This window comes from Dermacentor silvarum, chromosome 8 (genome assembly GCF_013339745.2).
Source record: "Dermacentor silvarum isolate Dsil-2018 chromosome 8, BIME_Dsil_1.4, whole genome shotgun sequence".
NCBI lineage: Eukaryota > Metazoa > Arthropoda > Arachnida > Ixodida > Ixodidae > Dermacentor > Dermacentor silvarum.
In genome coordinates, this window is record NC_051161.1 from 66402443 (window position 1) to 66425505 (window position 23063).

At 50.7% G+C, this 23063-nt stretch overlaps 1 protein-coding gene across 5 annotated transcripts in view; it reads right to left on the minus strand.

Annotated features, from left to right (window-relative positions):
- Positions 1-23063, minus strand: part of LOC119461370 (rho GTPase-activating protein 20) — a 683025-nt gene that overhangs the window by 69918 nt on the left and 590044 nt on the right. The window contains exon 1 of one of the 5 annotated variants that reach the window (XM_049672560.1): positions 482-629. The exons of the other annotated variants lie outside the window; for them this stretch is intronic. Within the exon in view, the coding sequence (XP_049528517.1) occupies positions 482-595 (114 nt within the window). The 5' untranslated portion in view covers positions 596-629. Of the gene's footprint in view, positions 1-481; positions 630-23063 lie in introns of those variants that run through there. 5 annotated transcript variants of the gene reach the window in all.

The following is a 23063-nucleotide window of genomic DNA, read 5'->3' on the forward strand; positions in this document are numbered from 1 at the left end:
GGCGGTACACGTCGATGGCACAGAAAGCGGCGAAAGCTTTGTTGAAGTACCTGAAGTCGACAGGTCTTGGTGACCATGTGTAAACTTGGTGCGAACCTTTAAACGCGCGCGCAACTGCATGCGCTCTCTGTATCTCCTCTCTCTCTCTTTTCATCCCTATACCCCCTTCCCCCAGGGTAGCAAACCGGATGTGCGTCTGGTTAACCTCCCTGCCTTTCCTCTCTTCTATTGCTCTCTCTCTCTCTCTCTCTCTCTCTCACGACAGGCCAATACCGGTGACAACGTGTGCGGAGCGCCGCTCGAGCCACTAACAAAGCGAGAAAATGCAATAGTATTGAAATAGAATCGTTACATCATCGCCGACCACATTTTCGCCCTATGCTACGCACCGAGTCCACACGCGGGGGGTCTCGGTCAAAACAACCGAAGCACGCACAGTTCGCGACAACTTTGATGCTTGCGACGAAAGATCAAAACTCACTTTGCATTCCGCAGCCAAAGCGCGTCGTAAAGTCCGGCAACGACGGCACCGCTTTTGGACCTTTACGACGCTGAAAAGGGCTCCCTCGACGAGAAACGCTGGCGCCGGTGACATCGTGCACTGCGAGCCGTATGCAGCGAGCGCTAACTCTTGTTTGCCGAGACGCGCTATAGAGGTATGCGAAGCGCGCCTGTCCATTGTTCGGGTCATAACAGTCGCTATCACCTGCGGCTTCGACGCAGAGGGAAGGAGACGAGGAGGACCGACGATGCAAACAACAAGACCGGACTGCATACTCTGTACGTTGGGAAAACTGTGCAACTGTGTATACTCGGTCTCTCGGCAATTGCGTGCAGTGCAGCGAAGCCTAGGGCACGCGTCACCCAATCGGTATAACGAGATGTCGCTCCGTACGTGTATCAGAATGGGGAGGAATCCGCGCCCATTATGAGCGCCATTGATCCTGCTGTGACGCTTCAGTAAAGGAAATAGAAACGAGCATTATGGGGCATAACTTTTGCAATGGTGATCGCATATATAAAAAAAAATATGCAGCTTACGTTCTTTAGTTACTTGTATTCGTCGCAACACAACTGTTAAATGCGCTCAGTCACAAGTACGATACCTACGGCGACACCCGCACACAACTCTGCCTCGCTATCTAAGTGCTATCTTTCACAACCCCAATTATGACCCAAGTTACCCCTCTGTCTTTTATCAAGATATATATTGAGAAATTCCAACAAGCGCGGGCTATTTGTACCTTTACCATGGAACACGGTCTTCGTATGGCTTACAATTAACTTTCGATAACACACGAAGAGCTCAATGTATACAAAATATCTTTCCTGACCAAGGCTATTATTACATGACTGTATACGCATTGCTTCATATCGCGTGTTTTCGCGACGCAAACGGTACATAAGGGAAATTTCAGTTGAAACTAGGCACAATTAAGGTATACAGATATACATTCGTTTTAAAAGAACGTTACCGATTGGCCTGAAACTCCCGCGCTGGCAGACGACAAGAAGCTCGATGCACGAGCCAATGAGAAAGTATTACGTATAAGAATCTTCCGGAAGTTCGCACCTGATTGACTGACGTCAGCTCTGTAGCTTCAGCAGTGCTGCACGATTTTGTCCTGACGGACAGTGTAAGCAAAGCTGGAGAGTCGACGTGACGCTCAGTCCAGTCAGAGCTCGTCAACGCCAATCAGCTGTCCTGTCGTAAAGCGCACAGTCACGTAAGATAAGCACCCACTTCTTTCAGCTTGCAACGTCACATCTTGGAAGAGAAGCCGGTTCGATTGGAGCCAGACGAGCCAGATAACAAGCAACACAGTATACGTCAGAGACGAGGATGTTTGCTGGAAGAATGCGGGTTTGTTTGGGTTGTTTCAGTCTTGCAGCGGCGGCGTCACGCGGTGTGCATGCGTCTTATCACACGTTTGTAAAACACCGGAATGCGGTTACAGTGGCTATCAGCACACTTGCTGCGGTCGAAAGGGATGCGATGTTGGCACCCACATGGTCAATACGCAGGTACCCGAAGCGTGTAATGCATGTGTCCGGAAAGAAGGTAATAACAGCGAGATGCAAAGCTCCAAATAGAGGTCCGATTTCCGAGAAACTGCAAACACATTTTCGTTGCTGTATGTGACAATTTGGTGGCGCTCGTTTAATTTCTGCGGCAGATATCTCTGCACTCTTTTCACATGAGCTCATGGGAATCACAGTCTGCGGGGTGGCTGAGTGCAAACTTGTTTGCCTCCCAGTTTGAATGTCGGTAAGGGCCCGCCGGGGTGGCTTAGCGGCAATGGCGTTGCGCTTCGAAGCCCCGAGGTCGCGGGTGCGAATTCAGGCCACGACGGCAACATTTCGATGGCGGAAAAATGCAACAACGCCAGTGTGCCGTACATTGGGTGCACGCCAGAGTATCCCAGATGGTCAAAATTAATTCGGAATCTCCCACTACGGCGTGCCTCGTGATTCAGTTCGTGGTTCTAGCACGTAAAACCCCACAAGTTGAATGCTGGTAAGCTTGTCTTTTCCCGCGTTCCTTCTGTCATGTTTTCATTACAGCGCAAAGCATGATTTTCAACCGTTCTCATCGGAATCGCGAGTAAAGACTGAACATTCCCCAGAAAAGAAGCGAAACATTCACCACGTTCTGCGTGCAATTGTTTCCATTTTTGCTCCATCACATCCACTTCCAAAACGCATAGAAAGAAAGAAAGAAAGAAAGAAAGAAAGAAAGAAAGAAAGAAAGAAAGAAAGAAAGAAAGAAAGAAAGTAGCAAGGCAGGTAGGAAGACAAACAAACAAGCGAACAAACAAACAAACAAATCTGCTGGGTTTTGGTACGTTAAGTCGACTCGCCCCCTCGGCATTTGCTTCGCCTTACAAAGACGACGAAAACCCGAGGACAAATCCCAAGGAATAAAAGAAAAAAAAATCCCGAGGTAGACTAATCTCACTGGGCGCCGCTCATCACCCTATACAGGTGCGCAGGCGACAGCCAGGAGGGGGCCGTCTTGAAAGAAAATCACCCGCTCCCCTCACCCCAAACGCTTTCAAACATTCACCTCCCCCACGCCCCCGCGCGCGCGCCTCCGGGTTGGGAAAGAAAATGTCGCAACGGTATACTCTCGCCAAGGGTCAACAGCCTGGAGCCAGACGCTTCGCTTTACGGTCACTTCGTACGTTAGGAAACGCGCGCACTCCCACACCCACGGGAGAAAAAGCACGCCGACATATCTTCGCGACTGGCTGAGGAAAATGAACTCGGCGACGAAAGCTAGCGGCGCGAACGAACGAAGCCTCAAGGTAGCGGACCCGACGCATAATCAAAACACATACGACGAGCGGTTTGATGGGACGTGCGCGTTTAAACGAGAATGCATTAGCTATGTAAGGTATCTGAATAGCACGGCAAAACATGGACGCAAGAAGAAACGAAGACTAAGCGCTTCTCTTCGTCTTCGTTTCTCCTTGCGTCCGTGTTTTGCTCCGCTATCCAGATACCATTCCATGATGACCGACCAACAAGCCCATATCGCCACCCTCGTAGCTAAGTATAAGGTCCTGTAAGCACTGTACGTCCGAAGGAATATGGCAGACGGCTCGAAGGAATGAGCGAGGGAGGGATTATTTACGGAACAGCACAGAGGTGGGCCTGATTCGGCTTGATATGGCCTGTTACTTTGCAGTGGAAAACGGTGCCGGGGAACGAGAGGTGTGATGAGTGACGATGATGAAGAAGAGAAGGAAGTGAGTATGGACAAGTCTACTGCGGTGCGGGATCGCCGATGCCGCCCGTCTATAGCCCAGTATGTTTTAAAAATACTGGAGTTGTCCTTCTAATCCCTGCCGAAAACCTAGGGTCCGAAAGAGAGCTCTCCGATACTGGTCAGCTATCGGCGTATGCTTAATTTGGGAAAGACGAGCTTCCTTCCGAATTCTCCCGCGTAGGCCAGACGAATTCATAACGCACACCAGAAAGATAAACGGAATAACAAGCGAAGAGTATACAACAGAGGCGATAGGCCCAAATAAATTGAGGCCATCTAGAACGACATGGGCCCGCATCCACAAAACAGTACTTAGGCTAGAATTGTTCGTAAGAGAAAATGCCAGCCAATCCGGATGTTGGCCATTTTATTTGCGAAGGCGGCCAGCAAAGGGCAAATTTACGAAGGAAATATTTGTGATTACGGCCCCTGGTTTACGTATAATATACCGGAATGTCTCTTCGCTCTGTTCGCCTTGCTTTAATCAGCGGAATTTCGCGTCGCCGTATACAGAGCGAGTTCATTGCTAGACAGCCGAGGTCTATCCGCATAGCACCGTGACACGCAACGAGTCAGAAGCGATAGATGTGACAGGCGGCTCGAGACGGCAATGAAACGCCGAGTGCATGGTCGGATGTTCGTGGCGGTCAGTGGTAAATTGAATCTGTTTCTGTAAAGAGTGAATTCCGCCAGGCAATGCAGAGGATGAACGCGTCTATTCGCAGGAATGTCCAGAAATGATGTGGCGTTTTCGTTCTTTACATCGACGTGCGCAGGGGCCATGAAACTCGAATCTAACAGCTGTTAGCCGCAGAGTGAGTCAATTATAATCAAACTTCGTGTTTCCAAATACCGCAAGCTTCACGAGGTTCATGCGTGAGTCGATCCTGACCAAGAGCGCTACTTGCCTCTAAACGTGAGGATGCGGACCGGACCGGTCTAGCAACAATCTTTTTTTTTTTTTTTTCGTGCGTTGCATACGTGTGCGTGTTTGTGTTTGTGCGTGTCTGTGTAACTTTCTGCGTGAAAGTACCCACTTTCGGGACTAAACAGGAAGAATAACCTTCACCGTGCGTAGCTTCCTTTAACTATACGCGTACAGGCATATAGAACGCTGAACTGATAAAATGTCTGTAGAACAGTCGCAGCCTATACATAACAAGAGTCCCATGAATCCATAGGTTCAACGCTGTCTTCGCCTTAGTTTTAGGACCTAGCAGAAACTTTTCTTTGTAATACCTTTTTCGAAACTCGCTCGAACGTAAAGTGCGTATAAACGCTACTTACGACCAAACGTGACGGTAACAGACCGCAATCGACAAGCGTCTTCAAAACAGCTCGGGATGCGGAAATGTGCGACCACACGCCGCCATGCACGCTACATTACATACCAAGGAAACTTAGCACATAAACAACGGTTGCATATGGAACCGTCCTAGGTATCGTTCGGGTCGGCGTGAGTGTGCGGGGAACTCGTGGAGGCGGTGTGGCAGGGAGGGCAACACACCGCTGCGCACCGCCACTCCTTCATTAAAAAGCCATTATACTCGAGGACCTGCAACGCCGCACCACCCCGTAAGCGTGCCACACCGTAGCCACGTCTGCGCACTTTGTACACAGCCAAGCATATATAAGATACTGCTCCCCATCGTTCCCCCTCCACCATCCACATCCACACCCCCGTACGTCTCGTTTCTGATTTCTTCCGAGTATAATGTGCGGACGTAAGTACAAACAAAGCCTTGCTCGTGTGTGGGGACAGCGTCTGCTTTTTCCTGGTTTTCGGGAAGCGCGCGCGACACCGCCGTGGGTCGAGCGCGCTGGCGTCTAAACGACAAAGTGCATGCGCGCGCCCTCCCGCAACGGTTCTCCACGTGGCCTGGTGGTGGCATTAAGTGCGCACGGCACGCGCTGTGCCCACACCTTACTTCCATCATTGCTTCGACTCCCCTGAACTGCGTGTTTCGAGGTCGCTGCGAAGTTCAACACAGACTACGCGTTGCTGCGCGAGTGTCACCGCAGTTGTAGTCGAGAAACGCTTCTTCGAGCTGATTTCGCTTCGAAGCAATCGATTCTTCGAGTACGTCAGCTTCATTCACTGCAAGCTATAGTCTAGTAAGCTGCTAACCTTGACAGGCTGAGACTGTCTGATGACGGTCTCACCTCGAGCCGCCTCACCTCGAGTGCATGAGGCTTTATGCGACAGACAAGGATGAACTTGTAAAGAAACGAAATTGCAGACAAGCACACAACAAGCACACACGTACTTAATTACACGAACATAAACAATCAATGCAGCTTACTGGGGTTGACGAAGGATCTGTGAGAAACGGGAAAGTTGGAAGCGCCGTCGACGCGCACGAAGCCCGTCTTGCAGGAAGACCGAACCCGACGCCACCATTTAACGCTGCTATTAGTTTCAGCTTGCCCTTGAACTACTGCCGTTTAGAAAATGACTGGGTTACCGAAGAGGCAGAGCGCTGGTGGCCCCATCTTGTGATGGTAAGTTGAACTAGGGCACACAAAACTAGAATTTCCAAGACTATGTTCCACTATTACACTACTGGTGGCAGAGGCGTCGGCTGCAACGAACACTAACGTGTATTACAGCGAGTTTCTTCTTTTGTTTTTGGTTTTCTGTGAGGGCGCTTATGCAACACAAAAACCGTTCCTAACCCGTTGTTTATCAAGAAGTCACGAGATGCCGTGACCAGCACGCTACCATTCGATGATCTTGTGTTCCTTATACGAGAATAGCACACGACACGGACAGGCTAAAGCTAGGATTATTTCTATAACTCTCCGGCAGAGAATTTAAGCGACCGCTCGCGTAGAATGTGAGCAGGTTAGAGCAGCCGCATTGGCGGCGCCATCTTGTGGCGCATAGTTTAACCAGAGAGGGCGCGAGGCTATTTTTGGAGTGACCAATCACATTCTACTTAGCTGCCGGTGTTTTGCGTCGACAGCGGCGTAATTCTTATTGCTTAATTCATTGCTTTTCATAGGGCGAAAACTGTCAAGTAACACGCAAGCACGCACGCGCGCACGCACAAAGGTTTCCACGCATTGTGGTTGAAAAAGGCGTTGCAAGATGTCGCCACCATCGGTGTTACTACCGCCAATGTATCAGGTAGCCCAATATATTCCGTACAGTTTAATACGTTTGCACGGAGAAGCCAAAGCTATAGATATATACGATAACATCCCCATATACGGTTCTCCACGCGGAAACATGATTTCTCTATGCGCTCCGACGTAATCTCGCGGACTACAGGTGTGGCAATTCCGTTGAGCTTTCTGACGCAAAAAAAAAAAAAAAAAAAGAACGATTTTTCTTCTTCGAGACTTCCTCGAAGTCGACACCGCCCCGCGCTTTCCCTTGCAATATTTCACGAGCCGCGTCCGACGTGAGAGAGAGGAATAGCGTGCGTTGCGCGATTCTGGGTCTCACGGTTATTAAGTGCAGCGGCGTGTAAAGAAAAAAAAAAAAAACGGGTTGTCTGTGCTGTGGGCGCCCCGCTAAATATAGAGAAAGGACCACTAATACGCTGTGCAGATTGCGCAACACTGCGAGTCAAACGCAAGGGTTTGGAAAGCGCGATTCGAACAGACACGCAGTGAAGTTGCCTCATGTAACAGCGCATTGTAATTTTCGACTGATTTGGTTAAGCGATGGATGGCTTAATGTAATGGGAAGCAGTGGAGAGCTACACGCTACTGGTAGTGGAAAAGATAGAGAAAAAGGTGAACCGTATGCTATATTTTAAGAAATGCAATTATAGTATAGGCAGACGAAGCTGAGAAGCAAACCGAAAAGGCGGCTTAGCAATGTTGCAACAGATTACATTAGTCAAGCAACAATTTACAGTGAATGCAAATAAATGAGTGTTATAGACAATATAAAGAACAAACAAGTACAATGAAATAAATTCTATACCGCTTTTTATTAATGTTACAGGAGTGCTCTGCACTGAGACAGAACGGAATTGCAGCAGCCACTTTCGGATTTTATTCTTCTTTTATTTTTTCCTTCTTTCTTTCTTTCATGTGTTGCCCCGCGACATAATATGGGAATGAAATTAGGTAAACGTGTGGATGGCCGTTTTATGCAGACATTGCTGGAGTGACTCGTGAAACGTGGTACTCTATTAACCACATCGCTCCTAGTCGCCAGGATGATCAGTAATTACCAACCCCTGAGTGTCGTTTCACGAACAGTCTTTGTCCGATGGCATAACTCTCGGACTCTCAGTTCACACTTCCACTACTTGTATACTACAGTTGTCGTCGGCCCTACGAAGATGTCCCGACGTTTTCGATTCTATATATAGTTCTCGAATGGTAGTTGCACAACCACTGCACGTAACTAAAAAAAAAAAAAAGCAATGCCTGAGTACGCACAACTGCGATGCACGACACCACACTGCTGCCGCCAAGACACTGCTTGATATATATATATATATATATATATATATATATAAAGAACAGGAGTAAAATGCTTCACTGCGTTACATTTCAATTGCATGTGATTGACCTCGGGCGACGACGCATCCGGCGCGCAGCCGGCCAAAAAGTCACGGCGAAAACACGCGTCCAATTAATCTCGGCGAGGAATTTCGAGCATCCGACTGGAAGTGGGGTGGGGGGAGGCAGTTCATCATCTGGGAGCTGGACAGCCACAGATTTGCAAAATGATATATAAATATACGAAGGACAGAGGAGAAAAGAAGCGCGGCGCGATACAGCGTCCCAGCGTGACACATATGGGACCGCACGCCTCATCATCCCCGACCGGGCAACAGCGCGTCGCCAGCAACGGGAGAGAGAGACGGGCAGACCGGCACGCGCGCAGCGACCGTCACCGTGTGACGGCTGTCACGTGGAGCCTCCCTGTCCACATTCCGACGGGCCCGCGCAGGAATAGAGGCCGCGGCCAAGGCCGCCTACACATTAGGCTTTGTGCCGCCACGTATATTGCGCATATGCACTCTGGCGAGGCCTCATTCGCCTCTCTATGTATGTAGGCATTCGCGAGCATTGAAATTAAAGGAGCGCACTTTCGATGTTCTAAATGTAGTCGCTCCTCTATACATATATACGCCAGTAGAGTGCTTCTGGGCCAGTATTCGCGAAAAAGTTCTTATGCGGTAGAACTGCTCGGAATTAAGAGCCGGCACAAGCCAGCCAATCGTCAAAGCACACATATTTAGCGAGAGAGAGACCATTCGTAAGCAGTTGTTACAAGCGAAAAGCCTTTGAGGTTTCGACATATATACCCTCTGCACAAACTGAAATGTTCCCGCTTCTTTGGTCACTCACTGCACGCCTCATAGTCACGGATACCACTTGGCAGTGTGCAGGTAAATTAACCTGCCGCAGCGTTAAATAACAGTATAGTAATAGACTATAATAAAGCAGCGAAGGAGACGGTGAAGGAAGACGCGCCGCACGCGCTGGTGAGGCGTGAACAGTGTCCCATATAGTATACTTCACCACGGTGTTCAGCGGTTTCGACGCACGCATCACCGACTACGTACACAGTGTAACACGTACGCATATGTGGCGCAAGCCTGTGTGGTCTTTAGCCACATCGCGGCACGCAGGTATACACGACGTTCGCTCACCTGCCCTTCGGCGTGTCACGGGTCACTGAGCACACGAAGACGAGAAGCGCGCGCCGCGGCGCTGGTGCCGAACAAGAGCCGTGCGCGTGATAAATGCTCCATCGACACTCTGCAGACAAGCGGCGGCGTGAACGAGAGGACCCGCGGCCTCGTGCTACACCTATGGCATGCCTGCTTGCCTGTACCTGGCCTGCCGGCTGGTGTGGTGGTGGTGTGACCCGACGCAGGGAGGCGCTGGTGAGCAATCGGATGCCGGAACGTCGCAAGCCGGGTTGCCCCCTTCTCTGCTGCAGCAGCAGGGTGCTGCTGCGGTGCATGCATTAGCATCCACTTAGAGGGTGTTGACTGCGAAAGGGGGAAGGTGTAAACACCGGTTCCGCTGCGCGCAGAGAACTGGCGATAACGGCGGTTAGGTGGCGCACGATCAAGGCGGCGAATTTTAATTAACCGCCACCGCGTCGTGTTATAGTGAGGTCAAAGGCTGGGCGCATTCCTCGGTCGTTGCCGTCGTGGAGAACAAGAGTACCGGCAGGGAGGCTATATGCGCAGTGGGTTCTGAGAAAAAAAATAATAATAAAAAGCCAGCGCCTGCGCTGGCACTGGCTTCGTCAGGAAGAGAACGAAAAGGAAGTCCGAGCGCAGTTTGAGGGAACCTGGCGCCAACGTCAAGGTGATTTCTCGTTTGACACGTTGTTGGACATGGATTAGATAGTCGTAGAACGCTGATAAGCCGACATCGTAGTACATTACTTGTCCCGAACAAAAATTCCGCGGCTAGCACCTTGACATTCATTAACTTTGCTTGCTAATAACTTCACCTTGAATCTTTCTTCCCGCGCTTCTGGTTAGCGAAACCGCATTATTACCTTTGTTGTACACGCATGGCCACGACACATCTTTTAAGAATGTTTAACGACTATATGAGGTTACCTCTCAATAACATGCATAAGTGCGCAAAGAACTGCACTGCTCTATAAAGCCAGGTTCGGACATTTACTGTGAGACACAGATAACACGAAGCGAAAAAAGATAACAGAAATGCCTTTTCTTTGTATTCTCATTTATGTGTCCCACAGACAAAGTTGCAATATGGAAACCACAACCTTTGAAGGCGCGTTCGAAAGAGCCCCCCTGCACGCCCCGCATATAACAAGAAGAGGCCCGCCTAACACAGAGCTCTCGGGGCATTAGGCGCAGAAACGAGCGGCAGGCCTACCGGTTCCATAAACGAAATGCGACCGCGTTCGAGCAATAAAGCGAGAGACTCCATCGCGGTCAGAGTTTATGCCGCAGACGCTCCCCTCCGTATAGTCAGAGCAGGAGTGCCGGCGAGATAAGGAGTCAGATAAGCGAAGGAGAAAGCACGCGAGAAACGCGCAAGTGCACAGCGAAGCCGAGAGGACCGAATGAAGAGGAGATATGAGATGAGAGAGGAGGGGTGAGCAGGGCAAATCAGGGAGTGAGTGAGGTCTGAACTGAGTTCTCCTGCCCCGTGTACAAACATGGGACACAGCCAGCATCACGCGATGGCACTAAAACGAATTTTATTTTTTGTTTTATTTGTGTAATATTAATGATCGGGGGCAAGAAAGCGAGGAAACTGGGATGCCGCCCTTAGCAATATCTATACGGCTGCCTGCCCCGTTTGCCGATATATCCGCGGCCGAGAGCGTTGATGTGGAAGAGTCCGACGCAGCACGCTCCGAAGATACGCACACACGCACGCACGCACGCACGCGAAGTGGGTATAAGTTCGCCGAAACCGTCCCACTACGGCCCTGAGAGAGAGAAGCCCGAAGACGCGAGGCGCCGTCCAGTTGCGTGGCTTCGCCGATGTCTTCGGCGCAGTTATAGTGCAGCCGCGGTGAGGAGCTGCAGCTCAACATCGACAACAGAATGGGCCGTAAATCTCTTGCCGAGTGGTCCTCCCCCTCCCTCCCTCTCCCCCATCCAATTCCGAAAGAACAAGCCGTGCTAGAACCAGGTGCGCTAGTACCTACGCATACACGCTCGTAAACGTGTCTCGTACGCTTCTTGCTCGAAGGGACGGAAAATCCGATCGGGAAAATGCGCGTGCGTGGCGAGATGTAACAGCGGAAGCTATGCGTGCTCAGCAAACGAGAGAGAGAGAGAGAGAGAGAGAGAGAGAGAGAATGAACAAAAGGCGAGGGCAAACAGCTGTTTCTTCAGGAATTTTTCGCGTATGACTACGTGAAGCCGAATTTTGCTTGTGACCAGAGGCAGGTGCACGGCGGCCGATACGCAGAAAAAATTGACGCGGCCGGATGCCGATCGTGACAACAAGCGTCGATAATTTCTTCCGCACTAACGGTTTCACAACTGAAGTAAATACGCAGTCGCGCTGCCCAGCCATAATCGTGAGTACGTTGCTACAGGCGCGTAATGAGCCGACAAAGGTCAGGAGGTTGCCCCCATAAAGGCAAGCGTTACTTGTAAGCACATCAACAGAAGCTGTAACCGCTTATTCGCACAGCCAACCGTTTGGGTACGAACCGTAGCCGTAGCCGAATGAGTTCTTTGCAGTTTCACAACAGTGAGACGCCAATTTCGAGACGTTATATATAGAAGACCAAGCAGTATAAGCTTGTCTCGGGTGCTGCATCCCGAATGGGCTCGTAACAACCGCGCATGCGCAACGCCGCCTCCGAGCAAACTGCACAGCCATTGTGGCTCCATGGAGGCACGAGTAACGTCACTGGGGAGGAATTCCTCGTAATTATTTGCTCCCTGTTTTATGATATCATTCGCATCTACGCAAACACATCGACTTCAAGCCGGATATCAAACATCCGTTGCGCTTTACCGACACCTCCTCTCCCCGAAAGAAAGAAAGAACACAAACGCGTGCGCTCCTGTCTCAGTCCATTGACTGTGCCCTTCGCACGGCCGCCATGCCGCAGGAGTCACGAGCGGCTAGCGGAGGCGGCCGGCCGCGGCCAATTGCACGCTTTCCCTTCTCGCACGCGTGATTCGCGCGCGAAGCCGTGCGCAGGGGAACGCGTGCAACGGCTCATCGGAGCTCGCCCTTCGTTCCGTTCCTTCTTCATCGAGTCGTATCGCACGCCACCCCAACAATGACCCCACGGGCCAGGTGCGTGCGTCGTCCAGCCGCGCCACGGACTTCCATTCTATACTATACACTCACGGCGCCCGCAGCTAAAGCGCGCCTTCACCTCGCGTTTGCGTGCATATCGTGCCGTGTGACTGCGGCGTACCGGACTTTCTTGCTTGCCCGCACTCGCGCTCTCCCGCCCTTGTTAGGGCCGTTACTGCCGAGCCTAGGCGCATTATACGTAATCATACACTCAGTGCTCATGAGCGCGTCCATTTCATTTCCCGTCGCTCCCCCCTCTTGCACATTCTCCGGCTGCTGCGGGAGTCAGTTAGAAAGGAGGAGCCGCAGACCGTAAAAGACGAAGTTCAAAGCAAACGACGAAGCGCGATCTTCATGCGGCTCATGAATAGCGCAGAGTCTGCGGGCTGTACTAAGGGGAAAATTGAAGAGCGATTGACTGGAGACAAAGGGTAGCCAGTCCGTGCGTTTTCGACTTCGAAGCCAGTGCCCGTGACATTCGCATGACGCAGACTCGGACGCGGGGTTGCAGCATGTTTACCATGCTTACCGACCAGCTGCTGTGATGTCTAAATGGCACCTCCGGGTAATCAGCTGCAGCACGTGTCGTCATACTTCTTACTTATTTTCTTTTCCTTTCGCTATTAACTTTATAGTGATGGTACAGGCGCGTTTACTCTGAACTTGTCAGGCTTTTGACATAACTGAAGGAGATCCAAGCTATCGCGATCATGTTACACAGACTTTGCTGCGTTTACCATCTTCAATGTATGCACTACCATATGAATTTTTAGGGTTGGGCACTTCTGTGATTCAGTTAGTTGAATGTAATATTTTGACCCCGAAGACAAAGCTACATTTAGTGACTCTGCCAGTCATCCAACCCTCTCGCATATAGGTGCAATCGAATTCTGCTTCGGTGAAAGAGCTCCCAGATAGGGCGGACAACATATACCTGCGACTCGTTATCATAATTTCTTCTGTGCACGTGCACAGAAGAAATTACAGCAAGTGCACGTGCCTTCTATAGACAAGTACACTGCTATACAGCCAGTGTCGTGTATACAACTATGCACTGCGAACCGCCGCACGGTCGTTTCGTCCCGAGCAGCTGCTAGTATACATAGCGGTCTCTTGCTCAGGAGAAAATCGCTGATACTACACATCGCATAAACGCTGTAATACACGCTCGACATCTGACCCGCAGCACGACACGCGGCGTACAACCGCCAAAGAGAAAACTGCCCGGGAAAGCCGCTCTTTGCCTTTTTTTTTTTTTTTTCGCGTATATATAAGCTGAGACGTGAAATTGCGGCCACCGTCGCCGCCGCCAGCGTTCGACCCGCCTCGCGACCCAGTCCATTTCACTTCGTGTCTCTGAACTTTCCGCGCGCAGCCCTTATACCACAACGTGAAGAGACCTCGACGCGTCCGTGTATGCCTATAGCAGAGGTCATCGGCTAAGAACAAAAGTGCCCTTCCCCGGGACACAGTCGTTACTTCGCCGCAACAAATCGTTCCGGGGCCTCTCGCGCTGTAAAAGCGTTTGCTCGCGAGGCAAACGCAGGATCTCGCGACTGAACAGCCTCTGTGAGCGCCCGCGCTGCCATGGTGCCGCGCGGTCATCGCGGTAAGAATAGGGTTGACTCCCCGAGGCCTCTCTGCGTTGAATGCGTAAGTAATAAGCGGGCTCCAAGTCAGCCGCGCTGCGCAGCAGCGTCCACAATCGAAATGTACATATAAACTGCTCCCCTCCGGGGAAAAAAAGAAAAGAAAGTACATGCTCGCTGGAAGAGTGCGGCATGGAGCGGCGCGCCGAATGAGAAAGGCTGTGGCGAAATATCCGCTCTCCCTCGCAAGTAGCCCTGCCCCCATCTGAGCCGGTTGCGATTAGCATAATCTGGTCCCCCCCCCCCACCCCCTTTCTGTCTCACTTCTTCTGCTCTTTAAGTTCGTGTCGCGGCATCCGGCGTACGGGTGCTGCTAAGCCGCTAACACGTCTCACTCGCGGCATTTGTGCGCAAGACGAGTCGCGCTAACGGGCTGCGCGCGCCGCTCCTCCAATGACTAAATCCCGCCTCGTCCATGCCAGGCGAGAAAGGACTGCTGCGGCTGAACGCTGACACGGCGATGACGTCAGCGAGTAGTATCCAAGAGGTGGGCAGCTTGTTGAACGTCATTGCCAAAGTCGGTCCGACAGCGATGTCAGCATTATGTATAGGTTCAACATTTTATCTTTAGAAGTGGACAGACATTCGATGTTCATCATTCAACTTGAGTCAAGTCACTCATCAAGTGCTGATTGTGGCTGAGTAGAGAGATGTTTAAAGCATGATGGTATCATGCTCAGTTCCATAGCGCAGGAAAAGATGCGGGAATAGCTTGAGGCAAGCAACCAACCAACTCAACCAGTTCCTTCTTCTTTCTTTTTTTTCAATATACTTAAGTTTAAGTGTGTTTTGCATTATCTGACTTATTACTAATTAAACTGATTGTCGTTTGTTCCCCCGCGTGTAATGAATGTCCTACCGGGTCCTTAGGGTATCTACATAAGATAAAATAAATAAGGTTCTATACAAGTATGACTCAAGGACGTTCACGTTCTCAGAGCAGTGTCGAGGTTGTCATCCCTGCAGGAAAGTGTCTCAGAAAAGCACACTCCCGATAAACTTAAACATGGACGTATAAAACATTGCGCATTTTTCTACACAGAAACTCACGGACGTACGTACCACTGTCATCGGTATGCTGGCAAAATATACGTTCCAGTTGCAACGGCGCCACGTGGTCTAATGGGCCTCAAATTCATCACGACTCCGTAGACCGCGCTAGACCCTGGCCTCGCGGGAGGGACGCGCCGAGGGGGCCCGCAAAGAGGGCGCCAAGCAACAAGCATCCACACAGACTCTCCTAACAGAAAACGTAGAGAACAGCAAGAAGGAAACGCGCCGCGATCTACGGCACGTGGGTGAACACAAACCACAGGGTACGAAAAAACGAAGCGAAAACAAAAATTTGAAGAAAGTGCGCACGCTTTTTCAGCCGAATGTGCACCAAGAGAGAGAGAGAGAAAGAAAACAGAAAGAAGGTAGAAGAAAGAAAGGAAAACTGCTCGCTACACGCTGGTTGAATAAGAACAGTAAAAGGCGCGGGCCATGTCAGCTGACTACCCCTCACACACACTACTTCCGATCCCACTTTCCTTCCACTACCTCCTCCGCATTGCCAAAAGAAGGTTGGCTTGCCCTCACGGCAGGAAACCACTGCGGCAAGGCCGCCCGCTGCCTCCCTTTCGAAAGCGGCGGGGGTGCGTTCGAAAACCCGCCAAGGGAAAAATAATAACAACAATAAAAAAACGGGTGTGGACGCCGCACAGGGCGCTGTGCGGGCTCATCGCCCGCTGGTTCGGAGGCTCGAGCTGAAAACGGACCTCCTGTGTATACACCGGCACAGTTTCGATGGGAACCTCTCCAAAACCCTCTCTCTCTCTCTCTTTCCGGGCTTGTCTAATAGCTGCCGAGTGAAAACGACGCTGCCAGCGGGGAGCCTGCAAAACAGGAACATGCTCGCCCCCTCAAACGACGCATCACGCCGGTTACTTAGACGGAGTACACGAGTGCTCACCGGGAAGAGAGCATATCCCCCCTTTTCTTTTTGCATGCGTAAAGCGCGCGTTCTTGAAGTAGACTGACCCGACCGCTATACCATCGCGCGAAACGAAACGAGATTCCCGCTTGGTTCTTAGCGGGGGTGCAAAGAGTTATGTCACTGCCTGAACGTTGCTGCGTCAACCGGCATGCGGCAGACCTTATATAAGCTTTCCGGGCCGCGGGCGGTTTCACCAAGAGCAAAGCAGGCGTTCGTGTATACAGTCCACGAATAGATAGCCTGCGCTGATAACGCAGCTGTCTCGTGGGAGAATAGGGCAGCTGAAGAAGCGTCGTTCAGCAGTTTATCCTAGCGGCCGGAATCGGAAGTGAACGACAACGAACGCCACATTGTTAGGTTTAGGCCGCACGCAGCTGGCTGACAGCCTCGACGACATCCATAAGATCTTAAGGGATTTGTCTCTTCGTCATCGACTCGTCACAAACAATATTTGAAAGCGGAGGAAGCCTTTAAAACGATCCCGACTTTAAATCCCCGTAAAGTGTACCACTGAGTGCGCCATAACCCAAATCGAAAGCAATAACACTTCTCAAACCTCGCCGGTCGCTTAGTGAGCGTAACACCACCATTCACAGCAACGCTGTTCGCTTACGACGTGCATTTGAAAATCCCACTATCTTGTATAACGTCCTTGTCGTAAGTACTATACGTTCCGTGTACGTTGCCCTGTCTGTTAGGTAAACAGCAGTCTCACCGCCAGGATATCGTCCAGCTTCAGAGCGGTTCATCTTGTTGTCTGAAGATGAGGCGGCCATACGAGTAGTCCTCCAGCGTTACGGCCAATCAATGGGTGTGCCGTTTCTGAAAACATGCCGCCTGTCGAGGGTTTCACAACTGAATGCCTCTAACGTGTACGCTTTCCATACCGCCCCACATTATAACGAACGCCAGAAAAGCCCCGCCTATGCGTCGCGTCAGTCGGCCTAATACGTGTGTACAGCAGCAGCCTATAGGCAGTGGGAAACCGTGTCATGTCGTCAGCTTGATTCGCTCGAGGCGCTTCGCTTATGAATTCGGCGCTGCGCGCTGATCAATTCCCGTCTAGCCTAGTCTCCGCCCTCTTTTCCCCTCTCTAAATGCGCATGGAGTGTTAATAAGCATCTCAACCGCGTTCGGGAGCGCGCTGCTCGTAATTTCGCGCGCGACAGCGCCTCTCGTTGCGAAAATCAAACAAGGGCGTGTGTACAGCCCTAGGAAGGAGGACAAAGGAAAAGATTTCGTATATGTAATAGATGCGCCTGGCCCTACATAATTCGCGAATGAGCTCATACCAAGGAGCACACCTGATGTTCGCAACGTAAGTGATTGCGCAATAAGCTCTGCGTCGAACGAGAGAGACAGAGATACAGGCGGAGGAGGGTAGACGATAAACGTGATGAGATTGGTCTCTCCTTGCAGTGCAGCCCGCGGACACCTAACCTAACCTAACCTGTTTCATAAACGGCAAGGTAACTTTCCTGCAATACGTCATGCCCAAAACATGACAGTCAACGTGTTGTTAACCTGGCGCATGCGAGCGGTTCTGGCGCGATTTGATTTGTACATGTAATGCACAGAATTACGTGCTACGCCAAACACGGCTACCCATTTATGGTGAGCTACCATTTTATGATGAGTTTTGCCGCCATATCTAGGGCGTCTATCCAGCTTTGTAGGAAAGCCAACTTCACAGTTTCTAAAAGGCCCTAGCTGCCTAAAATCCCCTCGTCTGAGTTCCAGGTGTAATAACAGCTCACAATTGATCAGAGTGCCTGCAGTGAAGCAGCCTCTCTTAAATAGACGTGTGCCTAATCTACCACGCCAGACACTTTAATATGAGTGAATTGCCGAAACGTGGAATTTATTGCGCTTGAATTCTCATTACCGATTCACTCTAAGCGCGAAAAGCAGTGCCCGTATGTGTTTTATCTGCACTGCTCTGAAACAGAGCGCAGTAAACAACATAAAAAAAGTGGCGACATTACCATCACTATCATTCAATGTGCTCTTAAGTCGATCAGAATTTTCATGGGTGCCTTTACGTAAAACAACTTGGCTCAATGATCGACTAAGATACTTATGAAAAAAATGAAAAACATAACTCAAAATCGAGAAAATAAGTTCTCCATATGCTATAACATTCAAAGAAGCAGAGCGAGTGATGTTACGCTGCTGACACTATGCGCTAAATCTGCGATGAGTGCACGCACGAACTGCAGCTGCAGGGCAAGGCGCGGTGCCGTGTAATAATAATCGGCGAGGTTAACTGCATAACGCGGATGTGTGGCCTACGAGGCGTGTACCGCGGGGACTGTACAAGCACACGTAAGTAAGTTTCCCCAGCACGGCAACTTTCTTGACCGATGCCCGCTACGCCGCCCGTCCATTTACGGGCGTCGCGAGTTGTACGCGCCGCTTGTTCGCTCAGGTAAGCGGGTTTCCCGCAAGGCACGTGTGCGTTGCACGGTGAAAATGTGGCGTCCCCTCCGCTGAGCCCAACGAATTATCTGACAGGTCTCTTCCATCATGCCGGTACGCCCGCCGTGAAGAGCACTTGCGTCGCTTAAGAGAGCTCCAGAGAGATGGAAACTCAAGAAGCACAGGAAGACGGGACAAGGTGGGCTTTACTTGAACCTACGTTAGACCTGCTTGTTGGAAAGAAACAAAGAAACAAAGCGGGAGAGAGAGAGAGAGAGACTGGAGAAGAAGAAACTATATACTCTCTCCTTTATATATATTTTTCTATCCACAGCCTCGTTACTTCAGCTCACTGTCTTACCTTACGAGCGTGAATTCTTCTAGCTCTTTCTAAGTTCAGGCAAAAAAACAGGCTTACTCAATGCACCGAACGCAGCGTAAGAAGAAAGCGGCGACAAGCTTTCTTTCTTTCTTTCTTTCTTTCTTTCTTTCTTTCTTTCTTTCTTTCTTTCTTTCTTTCTTTCTTTCTTTCTTTCTTTCTTTCTTTCTTTCTTTCTTTCTCCCCCGCTCCCCCGCGCAATTTTGCAAGATCGTGAGGACTGTGCAACCAACTGTAGTAGAGTAGTGCGTTTAGTGCGAAATTAAATGTATAGGATGCGAAGTAAGTTGGTTAAATTGTACATGCGACCCTGCAGATAAAGATTAGGAGGACTATATCTTCGTCTTTACCCTGCTTAAACAAGGCACGCTGTTTCAGGTACAAACATATATAATAAATCAAATAATAGTCTGTCTCGCACGATTCTCGTCCTCTATCCGCCCCTGCCCAAAAGGGCAGGCAGCAAATAATACAACAAAGCGTCCTTTGCTCTATAGCTACTCCCGTATGACAAACTCGTCAGACCCCCACCCACATCTATATATACAGGGACACTCATATATCTTCCATCTCTCGTCTCTCACTTCGAATCAAAAGAGGACACGCCGCGTATTTCACGCTGGAATCGGCCGCTCGCGTCCCCAGACAGAGCGCCCCACAATCCGCCCCGACCGATAAATTGCTCCGGAGATGACAACGGGCGGGGCCTCAAAGAATTTCTGCATCGCATCTCGTGCCAAGGCGAAGCGCCACGAGCTACACAATATAAAGCCTGCTGGTGGGAATCAAAAGATCGGCGCATCAAACGTATACAGAGGCCGCACACGGTCGTACCGTCCCGTACACATACATAGACGGCCCTCCGTTGCCATACGCGGGACGCTGAACTGCGCGCACGCCGGCGCGCTGCTTCCATTACAGCAGGATTGATCGGATGATCTATGGCTCGCCTGGGCGCCTCCGCAAAGCCGCTTAACTGTTTGTTGCCCGCGCCCTCGCAAGCACGCGGCGTGTAGCGACAAGACAAGAAATCCTGCACCTTGGCATCAACGAAGAAACAAAGGGGGAGGCCGGTCTACTGTAGCGATGGGATCTGAGCGCTTACTGCACTCGAGTCCTGGGGCCTCCCGCTGTGTCGCCAATTGCTTCTTTGTCCTCGCAGCGAGCGAAGAGAGGATGTGTGCGGGGCTTTTCGATACGACACCCGCGACGAAACCGAGCTGTCGTGAGAGTCCCCCGTGTTGGTTGCTGTCGTATGCTCCTTCGGGAGAGGTCAAACACGTTTTGGATGGATGAGGCCTATGTTCGGGTATCGTGCCTGCTCTGGAAGAATGCGGCTGGCTGCGCGACAGACTTGTATTACACGCTCCACGTTTTGATGTTGGAGAAGGTGGGCCAAAGTTCTTCAATATTGAATGTGCGTTATACCAATCTGCGTATACTTTCTTTGCGCCGTCGTTTTCAGTGTTAATCCGCGCACCGTTTTACACGGGATTGACCGACGTCGCCAAAAACGGCTGTGACGGGCGTACATTACTTAATTCCGCGAGGCTCACTGCATGGTTTGTCAGTCGCGTGCTTTATTCACGAGACACTATACGAGTAGCCCCGTCTCGTGGACTGTGTAGTTTATAGGTAACCTTGCGCGTGACTTTCACAACGTCAAGAACTGATTGAAGGCTTGGCAATCAATATCAAACGTTTGCCTATATCTCATATAACTAGCTTCCAAAGAAAAGTAAGCAAAGTGAACTTGGATTATCGGGTGCGAGAAATATATATTATATACTACACGAGGCTACACGTTTCCGGAAGTCCTTGTGCATGCCTAGTGGTCGCTGTCGCTTTCACTGAAACATTGATGGATCGTCGGGGTCAGACGGCGTACCAAAGAAAGGGAAAGCAAACAAAGCAAAATCGCGTGAAAACGCGAAGTCGTGAGCTATAGTGCCTACAGGTCGTCATCGCCCTTCACCGTACGTTGCCGTGCATTACGGCTACCGTGCTCCGCCGGTGCGATTCTTACAGAAAACAACCCGGAGACCATGGCTTCTCACGCACGAGCAACAAAAGCCGCTACAAATTGCGCAACACGATGCGGTATTGAAACGTCAAGAGCACGGCGGGAAAAAAAAAAAAAAAAAACTACACATGCACGCGCATGTGTGCGCAAGACCGTGGCATGATGTGTCGTCGCCCTTGAAATTGTGTTTTCATTTTTCTTTATTTTCTATGCCAGGCTCCCGAGGCCGCGCGCGCGCACAGTCGGTGAGATCTCATTTTGGGCACTCTTACGTACGGTCACGAATACTGCAGTGCTCAACTGAGAAAAAAAGTCAGAAGAGAGAGAAAAAAACAAAATAAAAAATAAGATGGGGAGGGAGTGTGGGCAGGGGGCGTGGCGAGGTGCACACAATCGCCATTGTTCTTCGCCTTCGCTAAAGCAATTTCCCCGCGAAACCCAGAGCTCCCGCCCCGACTGGGAGCGCAGCGAACAGCGCGGCAGTGGCAGTAAACCTTGCGTAAGGACTTTCTCGTGTTTCCTCGGCTTCTTTTGCGGGGTTCCACGATCGAGCTGTTGATTGCCCTATCACGCACACGTGATGTTACGCCAACAAAAGGCAGAGAAAAATCGCACTGCGCGTGCGTACGTACGTGCGCGTGTGTGCGTGTTTTGTGAGAGCGCGTATACGAGTGCGTGTTCAAGAGCGGCATTCTCGAAGAGTGTAAGTGTGGGATGCGAGCGGAGACATCCGGAAAGCTTGCCACTATCGACTCCTCACACGCTTTGGCACAACCGCACAGCTAGTCGCTTTTAATCAAGAAAAAGGAAAGAAGAACAAGACTGAAGAACATGCCACAGCCTTCGCACGGCCGTTAATACACTATACAGTTGATACAAAATGACAAGTGAACATTTCTGTCGTTATAGAAACAGCTGTAGTGCCACGATGTTCGTCGCTGAGAGATCGACGATACGCAGAGGGAAGAATTGAGAACGCGTATATGGATTCGCGCATTTCATTGGAATTGTATGACATTTCAATGATGGTGCCAAAAACATAGAAAACCGAACGCCATACTGCTGCCTCCACCACCTCATACAGCAAATCCACGCGCGTGGTATTGTTACCCAACACATTGCAACATCGACTGCCCGAAAAAAAATAATAAAGAAATCTTCCCAGCGGTGTGACCCGTGGTATGACCTGCATGTGGTATGACGTCGTTCGCATTTCACTCAAACAAAAATAATTACCTGCGGGACATCTGTCGCCACCTCGCAGGCCGCGTCACATTATTCCTTCGAAGTCCAGGTATGCCACCGTACGTCACTGTCCTATGACATTGACCGCAGGACGACGAAGGGGCGGCTTCACCGTAAAGAATGTGCTCGAGCTGACATTCGTCACCTATACCGGCATACAGATAGAATTAAACGAGCCCGTGCCACGGACGTTCCTTGATCGCTCCCAGCCATACATATACACTCTGCTTTAATAAATGTGCGCAGCGTTGGGGAAGCCACAGATCGGTTATTGGCTGGCTTATCGGTAGACAAGTGTGAAGCGATGCTTGAGAACGCGTTCTGATTGGCCGGTTTTTCTTCTAACTGTCCTAATCGCGATGGTCAACGACGCTGAAAACCAATTAGTTGTCACGCACGATGATAGGCTTTTCGATTTCGAGCTGTGCCCTGATTCAGCTGGCACCAGTTACAGTTTTCGCCGCGCTGCGCCGTATTAGTTTGGGCAGGGCCACATGAAAGACACCTGGATGCTAAGCCTCCCAGCACGCAAGAACAGTGGCCCGTCATCGAACCCGTAAATCAAACGTCGCTGCTGGCTGAGAGGTGAGAAACGCCAGGGATTCCGCGCGCAGCCCCACCTGGCGCCTGCCTTCCTCGATGTATGCGCGAACGTCAACACTCACGCACTTCGAGCAGCTGCATGCGGCTCGGCATGCCATCAGGACGCATGCGACGTACAGGTCGCCCGCCGAGAGTGGTTTGCGCTTACATGCGTGGACAAAAGAAGCCCGCCCGTATCTTCGCCCGTGTTCTGAAAGGCACTGCGACACGTTACTTAGTGGCTGTCAACTTCCGTTCGAGCGGGACTGGGCTCCTGA